General features: G+C 55.3%; 3 protein-coding genes across 4 annotated transcripts in view; 1 reads left to right on the top strand and 2 right to left on the bottom strand.

Moving 5' to 3' along the window:
- The window catches only part of Espn (espin), a 32,541-nt gene extending 26,858 nt beyond the window's left edge, over nt 1-5,683 (top strand). Inside the window, exons 14-16 of the mRNA XM_059255463.1 lie at nt 2,610-2,689; nt 2,777-2,788; nt 4,734-5,683. Coding sequence (XP_059111446.1) covers nt 2,610-2,689; nt 2,777-2,788; nt 4,734-4,881 — 240 coding nt within the window. The 3' untranslated portion in view covers nt 4,882-5,683. The remainder of the gene's footprint in view (nt 1-2,609; nt 2,690-2,776; nt 2,789-4,733) is intronic.
- A 25-nt stretch (nt 5,684-5,708) lies between these two features.
- Nucleotides 5,709-10,365, bottom strand: Tnfrsf25 (TNF receptor superfamily member 25). The gene is made up of 7 exons (XM_059255464.1): nt 9,264-10,365; nt 8,956-9,090; nt 8,473-8,628; nt 7,422-7,520; nt 7,233-7,270; nt 6,691-6,874; nt 5,709-6,521 (listed from the first exon to the last, which is right to left on the bottom strand). The coding sequence occupies exons 1-7, from the start codon at nt 9,469-9,471 to the stop codon at nt 6,190-6,192; spliced, it is 1,152 nt and encodes a 383-aa protein (XP_059111447.1). The 5' UTR covers nt 9,472-10,365; the 3' UTR covers nt 5,709-6,189.
- A 304-nt stretch (nt 10,366-10,669) lies between these two features.
- Nucleotides 10,670-20,905, bottom strand: Plekhg5 (pleckstrin homology and RhoGEF domain containing G5). Of its 2 annotated transcripts, XM_059255461.1 has the most exons (20): nt 20,779-20,904; nt 19,870-19,972; nt 19,509-19,569; nt 19,069-19,160; nt 18,498-18,634; nt 18,070-18,218; nt 16,912-17,121; nt 16,645-16,836; nt 16,095-16,190; nt 15,481-15,531; nt 15,223-15,372; nt 14,842-14,952; nt 14,595-14,744; nt 14,372-14,509; nt 14,125-14,244; nt 13,264-13,396; nt 13,064-13,179; nt 12,798-12,979; nt 11,351-12,127; nt 10,670-11,078 (listed from the first exon to the last, which is right to left on the bottom strand). In XM_059255461.1, the coding sequence occupies exons 1-20, from the start codon at nt 20,819-20,821 to the stop codon at nt 11,069-11,071; spliced, it is 3,021 nt and encodes a 1,006-aa protein (XP_059111444.1). In that variant the 5' UTR covers nt 20,822-20,904; the 3' UTR covers nt 10,670-11,068. The 2 variants fall into 2 exon arrangements, with proteins under 2 accessions (XP_059111444.1, XP_059111445.1); XM_059255462.1 differs by lacking the exon at nt 10,670-11,078 and having other exon boundaries at nt 11,347-12,127; nt 20,779-20,905.
- Nucleotides 20,906-25,715: the final 4,810 nt, after the last annotated feature.

The raw sequence follows: 25,715 nt of genomic DNA, 5'->3' as shown, positions 1-25,715 counted from the left end.
ATCCACGCCGCATGCACGGCCGCGCAGCCAACCTGCCTGCCTGGTGCAGCAAGATCTCCACGCTGCTCAAGAGTATGGCCACGCTGCTGGCCACGCTGGGCGGCCGGCCCTCACAACTGGCAGAGCTGCTGGCTGCAGACACTGGCCAACCGCTGGCGCCGCTGCCGGATGCACCCTCGAGGCCTGGACCACTCTGTTTGGGCCGCTCTCATTCGCTCAGTTGGTGCCGGGAGGCCGTGGCACGGGAGATCCTCGAATGTGGCGTCTCGGTGCAGCACCTCCGTGCCGCTTACGAACTGCGCACTCAAGGCGCAGCGCCCACTCAGAGCCTGCGCCGCAAGCTCCCTCAGCCCGCTAGCACCCTAGACCGGGAGCCCATCCTCGAGGAGGACTACGTGGCGGTCGGTTCCAGTGAGCCGAGAGCGTCTGTCGCCAACGGCCTGTGGACTGCAGAGGAACCCCTCAACACCCTGGACCCACTGGAGCCGTGGCACCCGAAGGAAGCTTTTCCGGAGCCTGAACAGCTAGCTAGCAGGCCGCCACTCTCCACCGAGCTGCCTGGTGTCCAGGACTACATCGACATGCGCAAAGAGCGCATCGTCTACCTCTTCCTGGAGCACTGGCGCAAGTGGACCTTCCAAGGACCTGGGCGGCATGCCCAGGCGCGCCTGCGCAGACTGCTGCCCCGGGTAGTGGCCTCCGGCGCCGGTCCCCTCCCAGAAGCAGATGCCACTGCCCAGCAGCAACCAGCTGGTGAGGACTCGGACCGTGGCCCTGAAGAGCGGCTGCTGCAGCTGCTCAAGCAGCGACAGGTGGTGGGCAAACTGCTGGGCCACTGGAGGAGTCTGCTAAGGCAGGTGCCAGCGTGCCAGGCACCCGGCTCGAAGCTGACACGTGGTCTGTACTGGCCCGAGCACTTCCTGCCACCACTCGAAGGCGGCACTCCGCGGAGCTACGACAGTCTCACCCTGGATCTCTTCATGTTAGGCTACTTTCAGCTGCTGGAGATGGGCCTGAGCCGGGAGGAAAGGAAATTCCGCCACCTGCTGTGCTACGAGATGTTCGACCGTCTGGGCAGCCACCCGTGGGAGCTTATCCGCCAGTTCCACCGAGTAGTGCTGGAGGAGGTGGAGGCCGGAACGCGTGACTGGGACGATGGCTTTGAGGATCTCAGGCGTCAGTTCTTCGGAGACAGTCCCGAGTCTGAGCCGACTCCAGAAGAGGCCCAAGAGAAGGAAGAAGGAGAGGAGAAGGAACAAGACCAGGAGGAAGAGGAGGAGGAGGAGGAAAAAGAGGAAGGGGAAGAGGAGGAAAAACTGGAAGAAGAGAAGAGAAAGGAGGAGAAGAAAGAGGAGAGGGAGGAGGAGGAAGACAAAGAGAAGAGAGAGGAGGAGAGAGAGGAAGAGGAAGACAAGGAGAGAGAGGAGGAGGAGAGAGAGGAGGAGGAGGAGAGAGAGGAGGAGCCCTCTGAAGAATCTGCTCCTGCTCAAACCCAGGACCTGCCACAGGGGCACTCAGAGGCCCCAGCCCCTGCACCACAGCCTCCTCCCGCTGCACCTCCCCCAACCTCAGACCTGCCTAGTTCAGAACCCCCAGTTGAAGAGCCCTTGGAGCTGGTGTCTGAGATGGGCGAATTCAGCAACGAGGACATTTGCCGCTATATTGACCGGAGCTTCTCCTTTTGGAAGGAGAAGGAGGCAGAACTCTTTGACATCTGACAGCAAATTTAGAGTTTAGTTTTGTGCCTGGATGCCTGTCTGACATCTAGAGGCCAGAATCAGACAGAAAGAACCAGATTCTCAAAAAGCCTGCTTCTTGCTTCTCTGGGGCTTTTGAGGTCCCCTAGGAGGGAGAAAGTGAGGCATTTGTGAGACTGGTTAGTCACAGGGCATCAGGTGTTGCTCTCTATGAAGCCAGGCAGCAGAAGTTAAGGAACTCTGGGTCCCCTGAGGGCAGTGTAGTTCTGTCTGTCCATCTCTGGTTTTGCACTGGAGTTCACAGCTACCTGCTTGGCCACCCTGCAGTGTTCTGTGTGGTGTGTGATGTGCACAGGCCCTTTCTCTTCTGTAACATCCAAGGAATAAAGCACTCTGTTATGGGCTGTTGGTGCACCTCTCCCCATGTCATTATAGCCTCACATAGTGGAACATTCCCTGTCCCATTAAGAAAAGAGCAAGCATGGGCCAGCTGGTCCTCCATAGGAGATTGAGAGCAGCCTGGATCTTCCTGAGCTGACCCAGGGTGTGGTACAAGTCTGTATCCACCTAGAGATTCTGGAAAGCAGGCTTGGGGCCGTCTAGCCACCTGCTTCGTGGGAAACCAGGACCCAGCTACTTTCCTGCTCCTTCCCTGGCACTTCTGATCTATCTGGCTCTGCCTTTAGGAAACTGGTCGGGTCACTGGGGAGCAGAGGGCCCCTTTTGAGCAGGCCATCACCAAGCACCATTATCTGATTGCACCATAGGAGGCCACCAAAAAGGTCTTTTCTTATAAACACATCTATATTCTGCTGTCCCTGAATTCTCCATGCCCCCTGGGTTGGAAGTGCATGCCCCTGGCCTGTAAATCTCAAGTCAAGCTGGTCCTGAAGCTGTGTGATTGTGTTTTAGGAGGAAGAGGAGGAGGCCTGGCTGGCCAGCCTGCCTGCCTGGAGACGAGACATTCTTCGGAAGAAGCGGGAAGAGGAGAAGTGAGTGTCTGGAGGAGCTCCTTGGCATGCGTCTTGACTATCTCTGGGGTTGTGATACCGTCTAATTCTGTCTCTTTCTCATTCCAGGAAGCAGAAGCGGTAAGTACAGTACTGGCCCCCACCTGCCACTTCTTACACCCAGTCACAGAGGCTCATTCGCTCCTTCATCCAGCCCATTACTTCAGTCCTTGTATCGTAACCTTCCAGCTCCCAATAATGACACAAGACCCTTAATTACTTAGCACCTGCCCTTCCAAGTCTAGCTCTCATGCTCTGATCACATTGTTACCTAGACCCTCATCTCCTATCATTAACCTAGCTTTTCACCAACTGTGTTAGCAACATACCTATCATCCCACTTGGTAGGTAGAGGCAGGATTAGGAGTTCAAGATTATCCTTGGCTTCACAGCCAGTTCAAGGTCAACCTGATCTACAGGTGACCTTGTCTTAAAACAAAAGACAAACAAAAGCCTACCCTTTCTATCCTGGTTTTTCTGTTTTAATTATGTGTATGTCTGCATGTCTGTGTGTGGGTAGGGCATGTGCCTATGGAGACCAGAGGTGTCAGATCCTCTGGAGCTGGAGTTACAAGTGGTTATGGGCCACCCAGTGTGGGTGCTGGGAATCCAGTTTGGGTCCTCTGGAAGAGTAGTACACGATCTTAATTGATAAGCCATCTCTCCAGCCCCAAGTACAGTTATTTTAACTCCAGGATCAATAAACTTGATCATTCATGTTCCCCTCAACTTCATTTCTGCACCAAGAATCCATCCTGGTGCTGCCACAAGTATAATGTGCACCACATGTGTGTTTTAAATTTTGTGGTAGCCACATTGAGACATTTAAAGATATAGGTAAACTTAATTTTAATACTTAATGCATGAAAAGCATTATTTCAGCATTTCAACGTGAGAGTTATTAATAAGAGCTAGGCATATATAGCTCAGCTGGTAGGTTCAATCTCCAGTATTACATAAATCTGGAGTCATGGGACTGGAGAAATAGCTCAGTAGTTAAAACACTTGTTGCTCTTCCAGAGGACCCAGGTTCAACTCCCAGCAACCACAACGCAGCTCAAAACCATCTATAACTCCAGTTCTAGAGGATCCAATGGCCTCTTTTAGCCTCCTTGGGCACCAGGCACACATGTGGTACACAGACATAAATGCAGGCAAAATACTCATATATACTCAATTAAATGAAATTGAAAACAAAACAAAACAATAACCAACCCCTGGAGTGATGGCACAGGCCTGTAATTCCAGCATGCAGGAGGATCAGAAGTTCAAAGTAAGCTTGTCAGCATAGCAAGTTTGAGGCTAGCCTGCAATACATCAAGACCCCGCCCCCCCCCAAAAAAATCCCACACACACACAAACACACACACACACACACACACACACACACACACACACACGGGATGTTTTTCTTTCCCTTAAAAAAAATTAGTTTTCAAAGGACCATGTGCATGGCAACTTGAACATTTCAGTTGCTCCACAGCAAGCAGGATAAGTGGTGACCCTGTCAACAGAGCAAATCTACCCTTATGTTTTTTCAGAGTTGGGGATCAAAGCTCAGTGTTCTAGGCAAGCACTCCTACTGCGGAGCTAGACCCCCAGTCCCTAGCCTTGTGTTCTGAGAACCTGTCCCTAGCCAGCTTGCTGGCCTGTTCCCCAGTAATGAGATCCCCAACATCTCCACCCTATTCCCTGGTAATTTAGATGGACAGCTCCCTAACAACTCAAGTCCTGTCTCCAATGACAGGCCTCCTGTCATTGATCCCCTGAACTCGGTAACATTCAATCCTCACACAGGGCCACCTAATGACCCAGCACCTCTTTCCAGTAATGCTCCTCCACAAAAACAATCCAGCTTTAGCCTCCGCTTACCCGCTCTTCTGAGTATCCCTGTAACTCCTCCACGAAAACCCTGGGACCTAAGCAGAGAAGGCCCCTTAGCTCCCTCTCTCCCGCTGCTGTCCCGGTGTCTGGCCTGCCCCAGTGTCGTCCCCAGGCATCACTGAGTTTTGCCACCCACAAACAGAAAAGAGGAGGAGAGACAAAAGCAAGAAGAAATGCAGAGGGCGAAAGAACAGTCCGAGAAGCTGCGGACACTAGGCTACGACGAGGCCAAGCTCGCACCCTGGCAGCGACAGGTCATCTTGAAGAAGGGAGAGATCCCTAAGCAATAGGAGTCTCGGCCTCTTGTGTGTAGCCTCACAAGTTCTGAGAGATGGGGAGCGGTCCCCCAGCCCCCGCCCCATCCTGCCAGGTTGGTGCAGAGGGGCTGGGAGCCTTGCCGCCCTTCCCTTGGGTGCCGGAACCCTCCCTGTTCCCCTCCCTGCCCCCACATCCCCGGCCCTGCTGCTGGAGTGCTTGCGTACTGCCGCTGTCGCCTGGAAAAAGTGCCCAAGCCGCTGACACAAAAAGAAAAAAAAAAAAGAAAAAAAAAGAAAAAGAAAAGAGAAAAAAATATGCTTATTTGCATGCTCACTTACATATATTTGCATGTTCGTCTACCTTGTGCTGAGCTCTCCCCAGCCCCGTGGGTGGTGACTTTTCCTGCAGGGCGCACGCCCGGCTGCAGCCCTCTCCCCCGCAGCCCGGACCCACATTGCCAGCGCATGCTGGGTGGAGACAGACCCCGAGCTCGGGGAAGGGGTTTTCCTCCCTCCACGACCCAGATCTGCGCTAGCCAAGGCTAGGCTGCGTTTCTCATTCCCCGGGGAGGGTTTCCTCTCAGTCATTTGTTTACCAGAAACGATGAAACTTGCCTGTCGGGGCGGAGCTGCCGCTCCGAGGGGCCCCTCCTTAACTCCCACCCCAGCCCAATTAAGCCCTCCCAGTCCCCAGCCAGGACCTCCGTGCTCCCCTGACTCTTACATTGTCCCAGTGGTGTAAGTGGAGGGCCAGGGACCCTGCACCTGTACCTGCAGCTATTCCTGACCCCATCCCCCACCCCCTTCCCTCCCCCATTAAACCTCTATCCGCCAACTGTGGCTCTCATTTACTCTCACTCGCCACCGTCTTACTGACTTTCTCCTTCTGGGGCCACTGGGTCATAGCGGATGCGTGAGGGGTTGGTGTGGGAGCTAAGGCCACTGGTTTCCACTGTGCGCCGCAGTTCCCAAGGCCTCAGGACCCCTAGCCCACTCAACTCCCGGGGAAACAAAGGGAACCAGAGCGCCACTTGACACCCCTAGCCCCCACTGAAACACCAAGAAGCTACTTAAAATATTTAATACCAAGTCCAAACTCAGGCTGATAAACAGCTGTGCAACCAGTCAGTTGGCCCCTTCTGGTATTTCTCCATGACGCTTCCCTTAGCTGGAGCTCCGTGGGGCAGGTAAGCAGGGGCGAAGCCACCCGGCGCTGCTACGCAGGACCAGGACCGTGATAGGGGGTTAGTAAGTGACATAAAATGTCTACACGCATAAGTAACGATACTTAAGGCTCCTGCAAGGGTCACTAGAATGACAAAGTGGCTGGTGGGCCTCACGTCACGGGCCGCTCTGCTGCAGGCGGCTGCGCAGATCCTCAGCACAGCCTTCCAACCCCATGCGCTCCAGGGCCGCATAAATGGCACCCAGGCCTGCAGGCTGCTGCTGGCGCCAGCGCTTGAGCATCTCGTACTGCTGGTCTCGGAAGCGGCAGATCTCCACCTCCACGGCCTCAATTTCCGCCTCCCGTAGCCCCAGCGTGCGCACGAACTCCTTCCACCGTCTTGCTGGGACCGCATCCATCACATCATAGAGCTGCGGCCCAGGCTGGAGCATGGCAGCCGGCGACCCTGCAGGGGGCGCTGGCGAGAGCGGAGGTGCCAGAGGAAGGCCTGAGGTGGGATCAGGGATGTGAGGATGCTTTCCGCCACGGGGCTTAATGGACTTCTTTGGGCAGGACAGAAATCACCCAGTGAGGACAGGAAGTCGGCTGTGCAATAACAATGTCCCACCTTGGACTTGGGAAGATGGGGTCAGGCCTCAGCCACTTGGATCACTTACCAAGAGTCCTGTTTGGCAGCTGATTCCAGGGCTGGGGAGCCTGGCTGTAGGCCATCTCCTGAGTCTGGGATAAACCAGGGATCCAGCTGTTGCCTACCAACTGGACAGTGGTGCAGACTTTCCCAGTACTGCCTTGGGGTGCCAGGAGGCTGTGGGCGCTGTCTGAGGCTGAAAGATGGGTAGTCTGGAAGGTGGGAGGAACCAAGTCAGCCATGTGTATCTAGAAAGGCCTCTTTGCCAGTTTCTGGCCAGAGTGGGCATTTCCTGGCTCAGGAAGCAGAATCACCTCCCGTGGCCCATCAGGTCTACTGTGTTTGCCTGAAGTCTGTCCCCTGCCCCGTCCTTTGGAGGTGCTCAACCTCTCAATGTCTGGTCTGGGGCACTTGTGTGACGTGAGTAGATAGTCACTTGAGAGCGGGTGCTGTGGCTGGTCTTCTTCACTGATAACTCAGCCCTCAGCACATTTATCTGTTACAACCATGCCGAGCACAGAGGTTGTCCCTCTCCTAGTTCCAGAAGCTTCCTAGGACTGAGATAGTTACCTGTGGTGAGGTCAGGGTCTCCATCCCAGCTGTGTCTGCTGACAGAGACAGAGAGGCCCAGTCAGCAGCAGGCACCTCATACTCCTTCCTCAGTTTCCCCTTCTGCATCAGAGTTCCAGGGGCTCTAGAGTACCTCTCTTTACCCCAGGCCTCTGGTAACGCATGCGTGCAATGCACGTATGGACTTACCAGGAACCACAGGCCTGCAAGGCTGGCATCGGCAATACGCACAGATCAGGGTGGCCCCGAGCAGGAATGAGGCCCCCAGAAGCACCTGGACCCAAAATACTGAAAGAACAGTAACTGGTGAGTGCCAGCTAGCAGCCACCCCCTGCCCCACACTGGCCGTCCCAGCCTTCCCACCAGAATTCCCAGCGTTATCACCTACTCCACTTCCAGCCACAGCAGGCTGCCCTGTAGGCGTCAGGATGGATTCTGCTGAAACCCCTGTAAAGGGAGTGAGAGGGGATGAAGGCTACCCAGGACTCCCTGACACCTTCCCCATCTGGCAGGAGGTGGGAGCTTCCATCCTGGGAGCCTCATTCTGCCCCAAAACATTCCCTAAGTGTTGCTGAAATGTCACTTGGGTCACTAATATCAACCATCACTACTGAGCTTCTAGCTAGACTCCACAAGAACAGGAGTTTTCATCTTTAGTTCCTGGATAGTCCGTGCCTAGAACTGGGGTCTATGAGACAGCAGATACTCAGTGGATGAGCAAATAAGGTGCCTTTCCCCTTATTTCAGCTCTAGGAAGAACATCACAGCACCCCCATGTTCAGAGGGAAAACCTGAGGTCTCTCAGCTAGCCAAGGACTAGCAGCAAATCTAGTCTCAGCCTAAGTTTCAAAGCTCTGTCAGTCAGTGTAACCAAATAAATGAGAAATCCATCCTAAACAGGGGGGTGGAAGGGCTAAGGGACATTCTGGCAGGAAGTGAAGATATGCCCCTTTATGTATCTGCATAATGCTTTACCATCCTGTTGTCTGAAATGTCCCTTCCATGACAGAGCCAAGCTGCCCCCACCTACATCTGCCCCCAAAGTCCCCACCCTGCTCCCAGCCTCCCTCCTGGCCCAGCACGGCCCCCTATGTGAGGCAGAACGTGCAGCCATTGCCATGGTCATAGCAGGCAGGCTGGCAGAGCCCTGTAGAACAAGAGACGGTTTGTATCAGGGCAGGAGAGGAGGGAGCTGAAAGAAAGGGGCTCAGGGGTAGACAGCCTAGGATGGGGTACTCACCAGGGGTTGGTGGAGCCGTACAATCTGAGCATGGGTGGCAAGAAAAAGGTGAACTTTCCCTACATGGCTCGGTGGAGCAGACAAGAAGCCGGCCTGACTGGCAGCCACATTGGGTGTCCGACACTGCTGAACAGTTCTTCAGGGTCACCTGAAAAGCTGCCGGGGTGCAGGAATGTGGGAACATGGATGTGTCAAGGCTACTGGGCTCCACGAAGAAGCAGGGGACAACCTCCCAGAGGAGGAACTAGCTAGCCCCACAGGTAGAAGTAGACAGCTCAGAGTTGACCAGAAGCCAAGGCATGTGGAAACAGGAAGGCCACAGGGGAAAGCAGAGGATGTACTGGAGCAGAATACACGGTGGATCCTCCGTAGTGGACTGAACACAGGAGTCCACGCCCAAAGAGTGGGCCCCAGCCAGCTTTTTGAATGGCCCTGACCATGGCCTGTCCACCAGAGTCCCCTGAGCCCTAGGCAGCCCCTTACCCCCTTCATCACAGGCTTGGCAGCGGGTACAGTCAGTCTTAAAGTGGTTTCCCCTGGTTAAGAAAGTGCCCTGAGGGCAGGGAAGGCAGGTGGAGTCGCCACAGGGCTCTGTGCAGGAGGCCTTCATGTAGTGTCCTGCGGAACCCAGGCAGGTGTCAGGGTCAAACCATCCTACCTGCTCCCCGCCTGTCCCTTCCTGTCTCTGGCTCTCTCCTTCCCTCCCAGCTGTGGTCCCCACCCCAGCCTCCCCCAGCCTCAGACTGTTCTCCTTCCCCTGCCTCCCCCTCCTCACCCTTCCAGCCACCTACCTTTTGGGCATCCCCTGCAACAAAACCTCTTCTGTGAGTCACTGGCACAGTCACACCTGCCAGGAGCGCTGCCCTGGCCCTGGCCACCGGGCAGCGGCGGCAGCAACAGCAGCAGCAGCAGCAGCAAGAGAGCCTGGGGAACACGTGCTGCTGACCCCTGTGTGGCTGCCCCAGGAGGCCACCTCTCCCTCCCAGGCTCTTCCTCCATTCCAGAGCCCAGCCTAATTGCTTTCTGAGTAGCTCACTTCTCAGGCTCCTGGGCAGAATGGGGTGGGCCATGGAAGGGGGACCAGTTTCCTTTTCTCTCCACAGACCCAGCTTATGAACAGCAGAGAATGGCCCCTTGACAGCCCTTTGCCCATTTCCCCAACACCCATCGAGACCGGACCACCCTGCCCCCAACCAGGCCTTCTGCGAGGTGGAGGCCCCCAGACCCCTCTTTCCCCGGAGTGTGTGCTTCCTCTTAGCGGAAGGGCGCGCCCGAACCTCTAACTAGGTCGCGGGTGGAGGCAACTCAGCCCTCAAGGAGGTCGGAGTTGAGACGCCACTCCCCGTGACCCTCCGGGAGAGGCTTAGCTCCCGGGCTGCAGGTCAGATTCCAGGTTATTTCCTGGCCTCCCTCGACCCCACTCACCTCCGTCATGCGTCCCAGCGGCAGTGGCTCCATGGCGGTCTGCACCACCTGGGCCCTTTGAGTGCTACTCTGGTCGCGCAGCCCGGGGCTTCCCCACTGGCCCAGCCGCTGTGTTCCTAGCCCAGAGCCTGCCCGCCCGCGCCATCCAGAAAAGCCCGCGCCATCCAGAAAAGCCCGCCTCAGGGGATGGCCAGGGTGGGGTCTGCCACTCTTCCGCAGCTAAGGGGGTGTGGCTCTCTACCAGCCAGAGACCTTCCCCGGTGTGCTGCACACTGGAAGCCAGCCGACACAGGCTTTGACTAAGCCCGTACAGGACAAGGCTGCATCCCGAAGCCACCCTGGGCCCAGCTTCAGCCCTGAGAGCCAATGCTTAGAGGTGGGTCCAGGGCAAGTGTCCTTTCTCTGGGCCTCAAGTACTTGGGATGGGGTAGGGAAACCTAGGTAGGAGACCTACATCTCCCCGAACAGGTGTGTTGGGGGTTCTGGAATGGACAGAGCCCTGATCGGGGTTCTGGGATGGACAGAGCCCTGAGTTCTAAGGAATCGGAAGATTCAGAGAGGGCAGGATCAAGAAGCGTTTCCTGGCGGTTCCAATTCATTGTGGCCTCCGGGCTGTGGCAGGAGGCAAGTTTGGTCTTGGGGTGCTGGCCCACACTACCTTTCTTCTTCCACAGGGGCCCCCCTACAGCTGGTGAGACACACACACACCTGGCCAGCTCAATGCACGTGAGCAGGGAACAGATGGGGTCCCAGAAGCACAGGACTCTTTCCAGAACAGTATAGACAAGTCTTTATAAAAGATCCAGACTCAATAAATACGCAGCTTGACAGAGCCCAGGCCAAGCCTCAGAGGCCAGCATGAGTCCAAATGAGGGTGGCGGGGAGGGCAGTCTGGGAACCTAGCCCAGAGGACCAGCCATGTCAAGAGCACAGGGGAAGGGGCTGCCTGGGGAGGGGGCGGAGCATGGCAGCCAGGGCCGGGAACTCTGTGGAGCCCTTCTCCATTCCATCCAGTCCGGCAAAGTGCAAACTGACCACGGGGTGATGGGTACCATTCTGCCTGGCACTCTGGCACACGCACACGAGGCAGCTGTGAAGCAGTTGCCACATCCCCCGGCGGCACGCTCTCTGCTGTCCCTTAGTCAGTGTCACCCTTGGGGTCTCCTTCCGCTCAGACCTCTCTGCAAGGGGTGGGGAGAAAGTCCATCCTCGGTCGTCCAGTCACAAAATGGCTCTAGCTAACCCTCCTCTCCACCATGGTCCTCGGCCCCGTTCACCGCTGCCTCTACAGATAACCCCACCTGGCGCTGGGACAGGGTCTAAAGCTCCCCTTCACACTCCATCCCCAAATGCTGATGCTGGCATGGGTATTGTCACTACCCACTCCCAAGACTCAGTACTACCCACACCATCGCACTGAGTCATCTGTCCCTCCCCCAGCCGGGCCACTCACGAGGCAGTGAGCGTGGAGTTAAGCAGCAGGGTGGTCCTGATCCGATAGAGCTGGGCCAGGGTCAGCTTCCTATGCTGAGCAGAGATCCCCGGTGGCGGCTCAGGCTGCACCCTGGGAGCAGCCCCAGAAGGGAGGTCTTTCCTTCTGGCAGAATCTGTAGGTCCCCTAGTGGAGTGGCTGGCTCTGTTCTCGGGTTCTGACAATCCAGAGCCGTGGCTAGGGCCACAGGCCCCTGGGCAATTCCAGCCAGGGCCACCTTCCTGAAGGGAGCTCCGAGTCCTAACCCCAGGGGCCATAGTGATCAGGCACAGTTCTGACAGGCTGCGGCTAGGAGCTGGGGGCACTACCCGGGTGTCAGTTCCCGACAGCAGCTGCAGGAGGCTGGCCTCGGATTTGGACTTGAGCAGGCGGGGCAGACGAGGGAGCAGCTGGACAGGGGTGCGGCGGCGGCGGAGGCGGGGTGAGGACGGGGGCGAGGGGGTCTGCGCTAACTCCAGGGACTGGGGCACAAGCTCGACCACAGGGGCTGGTGCCACAAAGTCTTGCAGAGAAGTGGGGGACAGGGTGCCATAGGCAGAGTCCATGGAGCAGGAGCGGCCGTCCACTGGGCCCAGGGGCAGCAGCTCGCTAGTGGGAGTGACGGATGAAGCGGTGGTGCTAAGAGAGGTCTCGTCCGACTGGGAGCTGAAGGGACCTCGGTCCAACTCTGGAGAAGACAGTGTCTCCCCAGGCTCTACCACAACCATGGCCAGGGTCTCGGTGGAGCCATCTGAGGCACTGTAGGGGCCAGAAGGAGAGTCAGTCAGCCGGAACATACCCCCAAACCCTAAAGCAGCCTAGGGAACGAGGGGCTCGAAGCCCAGATGTAGTCCCTGTAACCACTGACATCAGCACCCTCTCCTGACCTGAGACAGCTGTGCACAGGCTGCAGACAGGTACAGGTAACGGGTCATGTGGCAAACTGTCCTCCGTGCCTGGCCTCTAGCAGGAGACAGAGCTGTCCCCTAACACTCCCACTGGGTTCACAACATGACACTATTCAGAGGAGAATCCCTATCAGTGTCCTGGGCTGGCTGGGGTAACGTGTCCTGATGGACCCTCCTGAATGTTTTTATTGTGTGTGTGTGACCTGCTCTGCTGTGCAGCCCTAGAGCTTGCTACGAAGACCAGGTTGGCTTCAAATGTTTGGCAATCCTCCAGCCTCACCTCTTAAGTGCTGGGATTATAGCCATGTACCTTAGCTTGGTGGGTAGATTGTGTCTACCTGTCTGTCTCTTTCTTTCTTTCCTTCCTTCCTTCCTTTCTTTCTTTCTTTCTTCCTTGAGACAAGGTCTCACTTTGCTGCCTAGGCTGGCATAACTTGAGGTAATCCTCCGACCTCAGCTCTCAAGTGCTGGGATTACAAGCAGGAGGCCCCAGCTTACCAGGTAGTCTTGGGTAAACATACCAGTGCTGGGAGCTGAGGCTGTTGCTGCTCTTTCGCAGGATGGTGGGGGAGCTGGCAGCTGAGGTACTGCTCTCCTCACCCTCCTCTTCATGCTCATCTTCCTCCTCTTCCAGGCTCTGCAGGTGTTGGTTGCCTGGATGCTCCTGTGCACACAGCTGTGCACGCAACTGCTGTAGCTGGTTCTGCAGGTCGAGTGGGCACAGATACAGAATGAGTCGTGAGAACAGACCCCATGTCCCTGCACCCCTCCGTCACTCGGGTCTCACCTGGGCATTGTAAATAGTGTCCACCCAGCTTCGGCATAAGGCCTGGCTGCTGGCCTGGAACGTGTAGGCCCCCACGGCACTGTGGAATTCATTCAGGTAGATGAGGACGAAGGAGCCTGGTCAGGGAAGGGCCAGGTTAGTATCACAGCCCCTGCCCATGGCAGCCCCGTGACCAAGAACAGGGGGCCAGAATTCCTCACCAGGGTCCCGAAGCTCCCGGCACACAATCTTATCCACCAGCAGTGGTGGCCTGATGACCTTGGTTCTCTCTGCCTTCTTCACAGCCTTGGTCACCAAGAGTAGATCCGTGAACAGGAAGCAGTACACGTCCATCTGTGGAGGGGAGGCCAGAGTTGTAGGGTCATGAATAGGATCCTGAGGTGGCAGGAAACCTTTGTCCTTGTCTGTTGTTTTTCGAGACAGGGTTTCTCTGTGTAGCCCTGGCTGTCCTGGAACTCACTCTGTAGTCCAGGATGGCCTTGAACTCACCGAGATCCACCTGTCTCTGCCTCTAGAGTGCTGGGATTAAAGGCGTGCACCACCACCACCTTGGTTAGTTTGTCAACTTGACACAAGCTAGGGTCATCTAGGAAGAGGGACCCTCAACTGAGAAAAACACTTCCATCAAATTTGCCAGTAGACAAATCTGTGGGGCGTTTTCTTGACTAACGACGGATGTGGGAGGGCCCAGCCCACTGTGGGTGGTGCGATCTCTGGGCGGGTGGTCCTGGGTTGTATAAGAAAAGCAAACTGAGCAGGCTATAAAGCAGCGTCCCACCATGGTCTCAGCTTCATTTCCAGCCTCTGGGTTCCTGCACCAACTTCCCTCAATGATGGCCTGTGACACGGAAGTGAAAGCCAGGGAGACTCTTTCCTACCCAAATTGCTTTTGACCATGGTATTTTATCACATCAATCAAAAGCAAACTAGAACCGTTACCATACAATTCACTAGGCAGCTCTGAACCAGACTCAGGCCCAGCGGAGAGCCCCGGAAGGATGGTATCTACAGAGCAGGGGCGGGTGGGACAAGGGCTCTGGTGTGGGGTGGTCCTAGGTCACCTTGCTGTCTCTCCCCTCCTTCATCCTCAGGCTCCCTTCCAGCAGCAGCTGCCGAGTCTCTTCAGGGGAGGCGCCAGGCATGGGTGCTGTCAGGTCCAGATGTAAAAATTCCTTCAAGAGCTTTAGGTGGGGTGCAGATGTCAGCGAGGCCAGGGCCAAATCTGAGAGGCCCCCAAGGGAGATCTGCAGCACACCCCCCTCTTACAATCGGAAGCTTCCAGAAGGACACTAGAGACTCAGTGCCCACCTTATCCACCTCATCATTGCTGCCTTCCACAACTTCGTAGGCATCGATCCGGCTCACCACCCCCGCCAGCCGCTGGCGCTCCTGGCGCTGCCGCATGCACGTGTTCACATGGTGGATGAAGCGTTCCACAGAGCTGATCTGAAGACAGGCGATGATGGAGTTTAGGGCCAGGATCCGGGAGAGACAGAGCCTGGGAGGGCGGTATGCTCACAATTCAGGTTACCATGGTGATCACTGCTTCCTTGGCGCGGGGCTCATCAGTCTTCCTCAGCACGGACTTGAGCAGCAGCGGGTATTTGGTGAGCCGCTGATGGGGCTTGGCCAGCATGTCACTCAGCCTCAGCCTCTGACACTGCTGGTGCTTCTCAGCCCACTGCGGAGTGGGGGCGGGGCTCTGGTTAACCTCGCCCCCTCAGGCCCCGCCCACCCAGTCGTGCCCAAGGTCCCGCCCCTGGGCTCCAGGCCCTCACCGTGACATAGGTGCGGAACAGGTCGTTGTCACGCAGCAGGCCACGCATGTACTCCATGCAGCCCTCCTCCTCCATACAGTACCGGATGTATGGCTTGAAGAGTGAGCCGAACTGACCCGGAGCAGAACCACACACAGCACCTGTTACCTCAGGATTCCAGGGACCTCGGGGACTTCCCACACCACCCCGGCGGGAGAGCATTTCCAGGTGAGGATACTAAGCCTCAAAGTCACCACCCACAGCCGGGTGGTAAGGACTCAAACCCAGGTCACCAACACGAACTACTTCCTCTCTCGGCCACAGAGGGTTAGTGGGAACTAGAGGGGATGTATGGGCAGGCAGGATCGAGCCCTGGGGGTTTTTCAGTGTCTCCGCCCATACCATCTTGAAGCCTTTGAGAAAGTCCCCAGGCTGCAGCAGCGCCCGCGTGCGCCGCGCCTTCTCCAGCACCGGCACCATCACGCTGCTCCACAGTCCCCGGTGCAGCCGCGCGATCTCAGGGATGTTGCCGAACAAGCGGTCCGCCTCCACCTGGGCGAACACAGAGGCTCAACTCCGCCCCGGCCCGCCCACTCCTCCCCGCTGGCCCCGCCCCTGCCCCTAGTACCTCCCCCGACACCGCCCCAGGCCAGGTCGCACCTCACACAGGAGCCCCGACTCTTGCAGGTTGAGAAGACAGCACAGGAACAGCTGTAGGGGGAGGGGACGCTGCAGCAGGGGTGTGTGTGTGGGGGTGTCCCGACCCTGAGGTCCTGCCCAGACTCTTAAGTCACCCCTTCCCTATAAGGTCCTGAAGCAGCCAGAGGGTGTTTGGACCTCCACGCCCGGAGGCGCCAACCCACCCATGGTCCAACTGCGGGAGAGCTGGGGAGAATGGTTTCTCAGCATACCTGGAATGCTCTGGGTCACCTCTGCCCTGGTTGAACCCCCTCCAGGAAGGCCAAGGCCGGTGCTACCCTCCCCAGTTGAAATCCCCTAAGTGCCTACCCACTGAGTCCCGGCCAGGGTGTCCTCCCGAGAACCTGGCATACAGCTTGTGTTGAGAAGCAGCCCTCAAACAGCTGGGGCCTTACCGAGGTTAAGTCAGCTTCCCCTGGCCAGCATGCCTGACACCCCTCCCAGGCACCTGCAGGACTCCGCTCCCCAGAGACAGCCCGCTTTCAACTACTGTCAGGCAAAGGCCCAGCTTAGCTGAGGGTACACTCAGTTGGCCTCTGCGGTGGGAAAGCGACAGGCCCGAGGCCCACACTCACGTTGGTGATCACTCGCAGCTTCCGGATGTAGGAGACCTCTGTGTGCAGGAGTTCCCACACTGCCTCCTGCTGGTGGTACTGCCGCCGGGTCAGCTTCTACAGGGAGAGGTAGGACAGGTTAGCCAGGAGCCTCGGGTGTGTGGGGACACGCCGGGAGGGTGGGCAGCACCCAGCTTCCTCATTTTCTTGACAGGAACACAGAGATCTGGAGGGGGAGGCCACCCTCCCCATCATGTGGATTATGACTGTCAAGATCTCCAAGGTAGGGGCTGGAGAGATGGCTCAGAGGTTAAGAGCAGTGGCTGCTGTTCCAGAGGTCCTGAGTTTAATTCTCAGCAACCACAGGGTGGCTCACAACCATCTATAGTCAGATCTGGTGCCCTCTTCTAGCCTGCAGGCATACATGCAGATAGAATACTTGTATACATAATAAATCTTTATATAATAAATCTTTTTTTTAAAAAAAAAAAGCTACCCAAGGTAACTCCACTATAGTGGGCCTCCTCTACCACTAACAGCCAAGCAACCCACTTTCTCTAGCTACACCCACCTCATGCCCATCAATGAGCTCCCTCCAGCTGTCCTCCAGCCTCAGGCTTGCATTGTCTTCATCCTCATCCTCATCCTCTTCCTCCTCCTCCCAGGAGTCATGGTCAAAGCGCAGCCTCCGTGGCATCCGGGGTAGCCCGAAGAGGCTGTAAGCATGTAGCTTGCCCTCCAGCTGTTCCATCTTGTCCACTTCCTGGAAGAAGACCCAGAGCCAGAGTCAAGGTCAGGGTCAGCTGGCTGCCCTTCCCTGAGCCCACGGCCCACGTACCCGACCAAAGGCGCTGGTGCCGGGGCTGGAGCTGAAGAAACCGCTGAATCGACTGGCTGCCCGATTCTTCCAGCTCTCGTTGGTCCCGCTGCTGGTGCCTCCACTGCTGCCGACAGGCAGAGAACAGCTGGAAGGTGCGGAGGGCTCCTGCCCGGGGATGCTCGTCTCCCCCAGGAACTCAGACATGTTCTTGCGACGGCGGCCAGGGGCCTGGCCAGGGAGGAATGGTCAAGTGCAGCTCCCACCAGGGTTTCCAGAACACACATCAACAGGCAGAAGTGTCTGTGCATCCTTGACCCAGGGTACCACCTCCCCTGAGACCCAGATGTCCAGACCTCAACTACTGTCCCGGGCCACCCAGCATTGAGCAGGAAACAGACAGGAAGAAACTCAGAGTTACACACACACACACACACCCTTTGGGGCTGGAGAGGTAGCTCAGCAGAGCAAGAACAAAGAACCAGCTGCTCTTGCAGAGGACCTGGGTTTGGTTCCCACCACCCACATGGTATCTCGCAACTGTCTGTAAGAACTCCAGTTCCAGGGGATCCGATGTCTGTTAGAGCCTCCCAGGGCACTGAATGTATGTGGTACATACATGCAAGCACAGCACTCACACATAAAATAAACATTTTTTTAAATTTAAATGCTAAAAAAAAAAAGAAATGAAAAAGAAAAAAGAGCCAGGTGTGAGGGTGCACACCTTTAATCTCAGCTCTTGGGAGGCAGAGCCGGTGTGATCTCTGTGACTTTGAGGCCAGCCTGGTTTATATAATGAATTCCAGGACAGCCAAGGCTACACAGTCTCAAAAATAAACAAATACGACAGAAAAGAAAAGGGACAAGACCCATGAAACACTCATACCCAGTAGGTAACATATTCTGACTTTCCAACACAAATGTACTGTTGAAAAACATCACTCTTCCTGCCCCACAGATCAACACACTCCATGTACTCTGACTCCCTGGACACTAGAGCAGAGACAAAACCCACCGTCTAGACTAGTTCCGTTCAGAGAGAGACCCTGTCCTCACAGCCAACCACGCCTTGCAGAAGCGGGAACTAAGCCCTAAGAGCAATGCAGTGGAGAATCCCGGATGACTCTTCCTCAGGAGGTGCCCTGCCCTACCTCCATCCCGACGGGCCCTCCTGCTCACCAAGATGTCCAGACTATGCTCTCGACGGCTCTGAGGGTCCACACGCTCCGATACAGGGGGCCCAGCCCCAGTGGGCCTCAGGATTGGCAGACTGAGGGACTTGGAGTCCTTCACTCCCTGTTCCACTTTGCCCTCGTCTCCCGGCTTGGCTATGTGTGAGCACAAGAGGTCCTCAGTGCCCAGGTATGGGAGACAGAGGGGCCTGAGCTCTCTCTCCCCTGAGGATTCAAGTCTAGGCTTAACTACCCTCCCTGGGAGCCCCACCTCCAGCACCAGCGCCCAGCAAAGACACCTGTATGTTAATGAGCTTGTTCAGGAGCATGGCCAATGGGAACCTGAGCCCAGGAAGGACTCCATAGCCAGGAGGCTCCAACGAGCCCCAGCCACCCCCCAGCTAGGTGGCGGGTGGAGCCTGCTGCTCTGCTCACCTTTGACCCTTAGGTAGTGTCCTCCAAACCTGTAGGCCTCAAATGTGAGGGACAGAGGCGTGTTGGATTGGTCCAGGTAGATATCCACTTTACCCAGCGCAATGCCCTTCCTTTCAAACACAGGCAGCAACACCTCCCTGCCCCCCAGGAAGAAATATGTGTTTTAGGGGAACACTCACGTGACTCTCCAGCCCATCCACAGACACAGTTCCGGCCACCTCCCCAATAAAAACAAGAAAAGCAGCATGCAGAGCATCATCAGACATAGGTACGCAGACACCTGCCCCCGGGGTTTTACAGGTCCCTCTGGGGCATAGCTGAACAGTCAGGATTAGAGTGCACAGGTTAGTCTCGTGAAGGTATCACATCCACACAGGCCTGCCCACAGGAAGGGTGCACAGATGCATGGGAGTGCACAGACACACATATCCACAGACACAGACAGACAGGCAGGCAGGCAGGCAGGCAGACAGGCAGACAGACAGACACTCATGCTCGCAATGTAGAAACTGTGTGCCCTGACAAAGGAACTGTATCTATGTCCTACCCCCACTTCCTCCTCAGGCCCTACCCCAGTGACTTCTTCTTCATGGCTGGCACAATTTCTGTTTCAATGTCCACGTTGAGGTCAAATTTCAAGGTGAAACACTCCTTGCTTGGGTCCTGAGAGTACATGCACCTGTTAGCATCTCCACTGCCACCCCATTGCTTACCCTACACACCTTGTGGTCCAGATGAAAACCCCAACAGGGAGGTGACAGCCAGGGACCTCCCAGCCCTACTCCCCGAGAGGATCCCAGGGTCTCACCTGCCCAAGAAGTTCCTACCCCCAACATACTTGGGCCAGGCGGGCAGCTCTGAGCTATAGGGGAGGAGGGAGGGGCATGCTTATCCAGACCCCATCCCTGGCCTGGAGTTCACAGTAGGGAGACCAGACCCAGGGAAAGAAAAGGTCAGGAAGAGAAGGGGGTTTTCTGGGAGCCTTGGCGGTCAGCCTTCCTGGCTCCTTACATCCGTGTGTCTCCTTCTTGCTTTCTTCTTGGAGATCTTTAGGCCAGTGCTCTTCCGGTCCCTGTAGGGAAGCAGATGTTGAGGTGCTGGTGGGTCCTCCCCAGTGTGGGAAGTAAGTGGGAGTCTTGGTAGGCTCCACCCTTCACCAATTGGAAGTAACTTGGATGCATTGTTCCCGGCTGCCTGTGTGGGATTGTCTGCCCTCTGGTGGCCAACAAGAGAGTCACACACAACAGGCAGTTTCCTTACAAATGAAGGCAAGGCAGGGATGCAGGGGTCAACACTCAGTCCTCTGGAGGAGGTCCCTGAGGTCCCTGGCCTCGATCCTATGGTGGCTGCTCTGTCCATGGACCACACCTACCCTCTTCCATCCACACAGCTCTCCTCCTCTTCCTCCAGGTCTGCAGCAGGGCTGGTGCGTGGGGGACAGGATCGGGTGGAAACATTCCTGGCCAGAACAGAGCCTTTGGAGAGAGGGAGCAGGGGTTATGTATGGGCCTACTCCCTCTCTGGTCCGTCCTTAGCCCTTAAATACAGCCTCTTCCAAAGGTACAGAGCTTGGAGCTCCCAGGGGCTCAGACCTTCAGTCGGCCAAGAATTGGATCTATCGTTATTTATTATCCATGCCCCAGACCCAAAAGGACCATAGGCCCTGGCATGATACACTGGTGATGCCCCACCCCAAGTACAAACACCCATAGCCTCAGGTACCTTTCTATAGCATGAGGGTAAGAAAGCCATGCCTCAGGGGCTGTCTCAGACAGGGACCAAGTCCATAGCTCTTCCTTTTAGGCTTCCCCTCCCCCTCTACCATGACCACACCTGAAGTCCCAGGAGCCCTGGGGGAGTGGAGAGGCCCTCTGTCTTTCTTACCAGCTGGGAAAGGTGAGAGTTGGTCTAGGTGCCTTCCAGAGCCAGTCACTATTCAGCAGGATGGGTTTCTAATTCCCTCCCCCAAGTTCCTTCCAACCACAGTGGCCACCAACCTGCTCTCCCAGGCCAGCGGCCTGGTATGAAGAGTTCACCCAGAAGTTGCTGGCCCCAAGGACAGGCAGAATCAGGAAGAAAGGGCTCCTGTGCTGGCCCTGGCCAGTGGCAGGGACAGCTGTGGGAGGTGAGAGGGTGTATCTCTAGATTTGTATTTCATTCTTACGTTCTTCACAAGGCCTACCAGGGTTCCAATAGCTACCCAAGCACTGCTTCCAACAAGATAGGGAACTCTGAGCTGCCCAGAGAGTCCTAAGGGCCAGGCCTGGTCCTCGGGGCTTACCTTGTGGGGGCAGGTCAAAGCGAACGTGCCCATCATAATGCATAGCGCTGTGGAACTTGCTGTCACAGGCCTCACACAGGTTGAGGGGCCCCTGGCGGTGTAACTGTTGGCAGTCAGCATGATGGCATACCTGTGGGTGAAGGGTGCGGTCAGGATGGGCTCCAGACAGACAGACTGACACACCAAACCCTCAGACCACTGCTGCAGTCATCCACCACCTTCTTCTCCACCAGGAGCTCTCTGGTTCTCTTAGTCATCTGGACAACCTTCCCCGAGGACCCACTGCCTGTTTCCAAGGAAGGAGAAAAAAAAAGTCCTGCTCTTGAGACTTCAAAGGATCAACAGTGGGGTGGGGCTACCAGGGCCTTTCTGGCAGAAAGAGGCCCCCAAAAGAAGAGCCCCCCAAAGGAGCTTGAGAATGTTCTTCAGTCGGTACTGGAACACCTTGAACTGTGATAAGCCTCAAGCCTGGCTGCCTGGGCCCCTGCTGTCAAGTCTATGGCCTGCCTGAGCCTTGAACAGTAGACCCCACCTGGATCGCTACAGACACACAGGGAGTAACTGAGGAGTCCAAAGCAGGTGTGTTGTGGCGCGCGCACACACACATATACACACACGCACACGCGCGCACACACACACACAGCCCCTGCCTGGAGACTATGTCTTCATTTATCATATTTATCTATGTTTATCTGTTCCTCCCCCTTCCTGGAGAGCTGTCAGCTTTATTTCCTTCTAACTGCCAAGGAGCTTAGCCTCCAATGGCCTGGCCCTAACACAGTCCCATTTCAATTCCTGCTTTTCCATAAAAAAAAATAAAATAAAAACCAGAAGCTAGCAAGAAGCCCACAGCCTCCCACCTCCATGTCCGCCACACACCCAGGGCTGCTGGGACTTCCTATGATTGGCCCTGATCCAATCTGCAGCCAGCTCTTCCTCCAGATCTGCCCACACTTTCACCCCAGACTCTCCCATTTCCTGCAGGGTCAGGTTTCCCTCCATCAGCACAGGGCATGCTACCCCTCCACCTCATAAACAGAGTCCTGGGCTCATTGGACCCTCCAGCAACTGCTCCCTTTCCCTTTCAGGAAAAGCTGCACCAGTCTGTCTTCACATCCCATTCAACTCTCTGCTCTCCCTGCCTTGGCCTCACTCTATAAGTCAGGCAGGCCTCAAACTCAAAGCAATCCTCCTGCCTCAGCCTCCCTAGTGCTAATATTACAGGCATGAGCCACCATACCTGGCTTTCTCCCAGTTTTCATCTTTAAATACTTCAAGCCTACAGAGAGTTATAAGAATAGTTCAACCTTGTGGATTCTGAGACGACACGCCACGTCACATCTGCCTCCTCTCACTCTCTGTCACCACGTCTGGTTGGTGCAGAAATCTCACACAACCCTGAGCTAACAAGGGCCCCAGAAGTGCACAACTGCCAGTCACCCCTCTCTACTATCTTCAGACTCGCACTAAGTTGCCTTGAACTTGTGGTCCTCCTGACTCTGGCCCTCGAATACCTAGGACGACAGGCCTGTACCACCAGTCCTAGCTGCTGCATTTTCCCCCCAAGACAGGGTTTCTCTGTGTAGCCCTGGCTTTCCTGGAACTCACTCTATAGACCAGGCTGGCCTCGAACTCACAGAGATCCGCCTGGCTCTGCCTCCCGAGTGCTGGGATTAAAGACATGTGCCAACACCATACAGCTTTTTTTATTATTATTATTACTGTGTGTGTGTGTGTGTGTGTGTGTGTGTGTGTGTGTGTGAGAGAGATGCGCATGGACCAGAAAAGAACCTTTTAGAATAACTTCTTGCTGGGCGGTGGTGTTACACAGAGAAACCCTGTCTCAAAAACCCTAAGTAAATAAAAAGGAGTAAATTCTCTCTCCGCACTGTGGCTTTTTGGAATGGCACAGGTCGTCAGCCTTTCTCACTTTTACTTACTGAGCCTTCTGGCGCACCAGCTCCCCTTATTTATTTATTTATTTATTTATTTATTTATTTGTTTGTTTGTTTGTTTAGAGATGGGTTATTTCCTGCATTACCCACCTCCTGCCTCAGCCTTCCAAATAGCTGGGACTTGTGCCAGCAAGATTTTCCTTAAAACTCCACATAATGTCCAAACCTTGTCAGATTCAAACTCTTGTGTTCCACGCTCACACACTCTCTCCTGACTACCTCACGGCCTTCACAAACCCTCCTACACTGTACCCGATATGAAATCTAGGCTCACACAAAAGTTTACCTTTTCTTCTCTTTTTTTATTCACAACATTGACTTTTTGGAGGTGTCTGAATGTTTGACCAGGACAGGATATCACTGATTCAGTGCACTGGATATAGAGATCACTTGGGGAATCTCCCTAAACTCCTTTTCTCCTCATAGTTGGTGCGTGCGTGCGTGCGTGCGTGTGTGTGTGTGTGTGTGCACTCGTGTACGCCCATGGAGGCTAGAAGAGTGAGCATGTATGAGGGGTATGGTGGGGGTGTGTATAAGAGTTTCAGGTTGGTGGGTTCAAGCCACCCAGCGTGGGGGCTGGGCACTGAACTGGGTCCACCAGAGGAGCAGTAAGTGCTCTTACCCGCTGAGCCATCCCTCTAACCCCCCTGGTAGTTAACGAAGAGTCAGGGGCTAACACTTGATTTGTAATCGTTTCCAGTCACCTCAAGGGCTTCCACAAACACTGATGGTGTGTACCTGAATCAGTCATTCCTGCCATGGCTGGAGTGGGTGTAGAAATTCCCCTTTTCTTTTTCCTGGGCAGGAAGGGAGGTTTAAGAGGGTCTCAAGTACCCCAAGCTGGCCTCCAACTTCCTAGGTAGGAGGATAATCTTGAACTTGGTCTCTGGTTTTTTTGTTGTTGTTGTTTTTGTTTTTTGGGTTTTTTTTTTTTTTTTTTTTTTTTTTTTGGTTTTTTGAGACAGGGTTTCTCTGTGTAGCCCTGGCTGTCCTGGATCTCGCTCTGTAGACCAGGCTGGCCACAAACTCACAGAAATCCGCCTGCCTCTGCCTCCCGAGTGCTGAGATTAAAGGTATGAGCCACTACCACCCAGCCAAACTTCATCTCTGTTTATTTTCCTTTTTGTTTTTATGGGTTTGTTTGTATCATACATGAGTGTTTTGCCTGCACGCATGAATATACATGTACCATAAGCATGTAGTGTCCACAGAGGCCAGAAGAGAGTGCCAGATCCCTTGGAAATGGAGTTACAGGTAGTTGTAAGGGGCTACACGAGTGTTGGGAATCCAACCTGTGTCCTTTAGAAGGGTGGCCAGTGCTTTTTTTTTGTTTTGGTTTGCTTTTCAAGACAGGGTTTCCTCTGTGTAGTTTCAGTGCCTGTCCTGGAACTCGCTCTGTAGACCAGGCTGTCCTCGAACTCACAGAGATCCGCCTGCCTCTGCCTCCCGAGTGCTGGGATTAAAGGCGTGCGCCACCACCGCCCGGCTTTGGCCTGTGCTTTTAACAGCAGAGCCAGTATCCGCAGCTTTAACCCTGCTGCCCTGAGGGCTTCTCAGACAGATGACATCACTAGACTGCTAACTGCTCTCCCCTGGATGGTCAGTCATCCATGGCGGGTCAGAGGGGGCCCTGTTCCAGGAGGACTCACACCATATCCACTCAGAACCCTCCAGGGACTCTACCTCACTCTGAGTAAGAATAGAAAGTCCCCACCCGAGCCCTGACACCAGCTGGAGCCTGGCCTGCAATGCTAAATGCCTACAGATCTTTCCTCCATGGTCTCCCGTGACCTTGTCGCCAGCCTCACAACCCTGCTCCACAAGGAGTGGTACTTTATTCCACCTGACTCAAAGCCCTATCTCCAGGCCTAGACACACTCCGGTCGTCAGCTTTTGTGGCGAGTGCCTTTCTCCACTGAGCCATCTTGCCAGCTCAGTACTCAGTTTATTAATTAGGCGCTGGAGAGTGTTTGGCTGAGGATGCCTAAACAGAGGTGTCCAAGGTGACAGATGGGAGGAAGATGGCCAAGACAGCGGAGGAGTGACTGAAGTAGGGAACGTCAGGGAGGAAGAGGTAGGGGGAGTCAGAGCTCCTATGCTAGTTTCTGGGTCGTTTCCTCTCATCCTCACTTTACACGTGAGGAGTGGGAAGATCAAAAAAGTGAAGTAAACTGCCAAAGGTTACACACCAGCAGAGCCAGGCTTGAGCCAGGGCGTGTCACGCCGGACCTCAGATCACTCACTTTCCTGCCAGGTATCAGACAATGGAGAGATGAACGGGTGTTGGGGGAGTGGGGGAGGTAGAGGTGGACCCTGGTCAGCCTTGAGGGAGGGTGGTTTCCAGGAGAAATCAATCCTAGTTTGATGTCTGCTGTTTGGGCTCTTGTGTCTCTCTGTTCCTCCAGACAGAAAAGGATGGGACATATTAAACAGAAGTCAGCAGGTGGCCCACTTGCCCCAGGGGAGATGACAGGATCTGGGTCCTGTGCTCGAAGCAATGGACATTATGATGACCCAGATTCCTGGCAGTGGATGGTCAGGGCTTGAAAGTATTTGCAGTTCCTGTTTTAATCCACTGCTAATGAAGGCAGGAAAACGTGTACCTACCTAGAGCCCCGAATTCCAGGGAATGCAGAGAACAACCTGGCTTTGCTGAGTCAGGGGCCTCCCAGCTTCAAGTGCCCCTTCAATCCCTCTTCCAGTGTCCTGCAGTCCACCAGCCTGGCCTGGGCTCCTGGCTTCAGCCCCCTGCTGACTAGGATCACTTCAGAAGGTCAATGGCAGGTGTGGCTATACACCAGCCAAGCCTGGTTCTGGCCTCAGCATGACAGTAGGAACTGAGCTTAAGTTGTATGTTCAGGAGAAGGGTTCCCAATTCTGGGTCACAATTTTGTTTTTAAATTAAGTCAATATAAAGATGGCAGATTCGGGTAGGGCGAGGTGGCTCATGCCTTTATGCCCAGTACTCCAGAGGCAGAGTCT

Source organism: Peromyscus eremicus, chromosome 2 (assembly GCF_949786415.1).
Source record: "Peromyscus eremicus chromosome 2, PerEre_H2_v1, whole genome shotgun sequence".
Lineage (NCBI taxonomy): Eukaryota > Metazoa > Chordata > Mammalia > Rodentia > Cricetidae > Peromyscus > Peromyscus eremicus.
The sequence above is the reverse complement of the archived record's forward strand: the minus strand, read 5'-3'. Positions and strand labels throughout refer to the sequence as shown.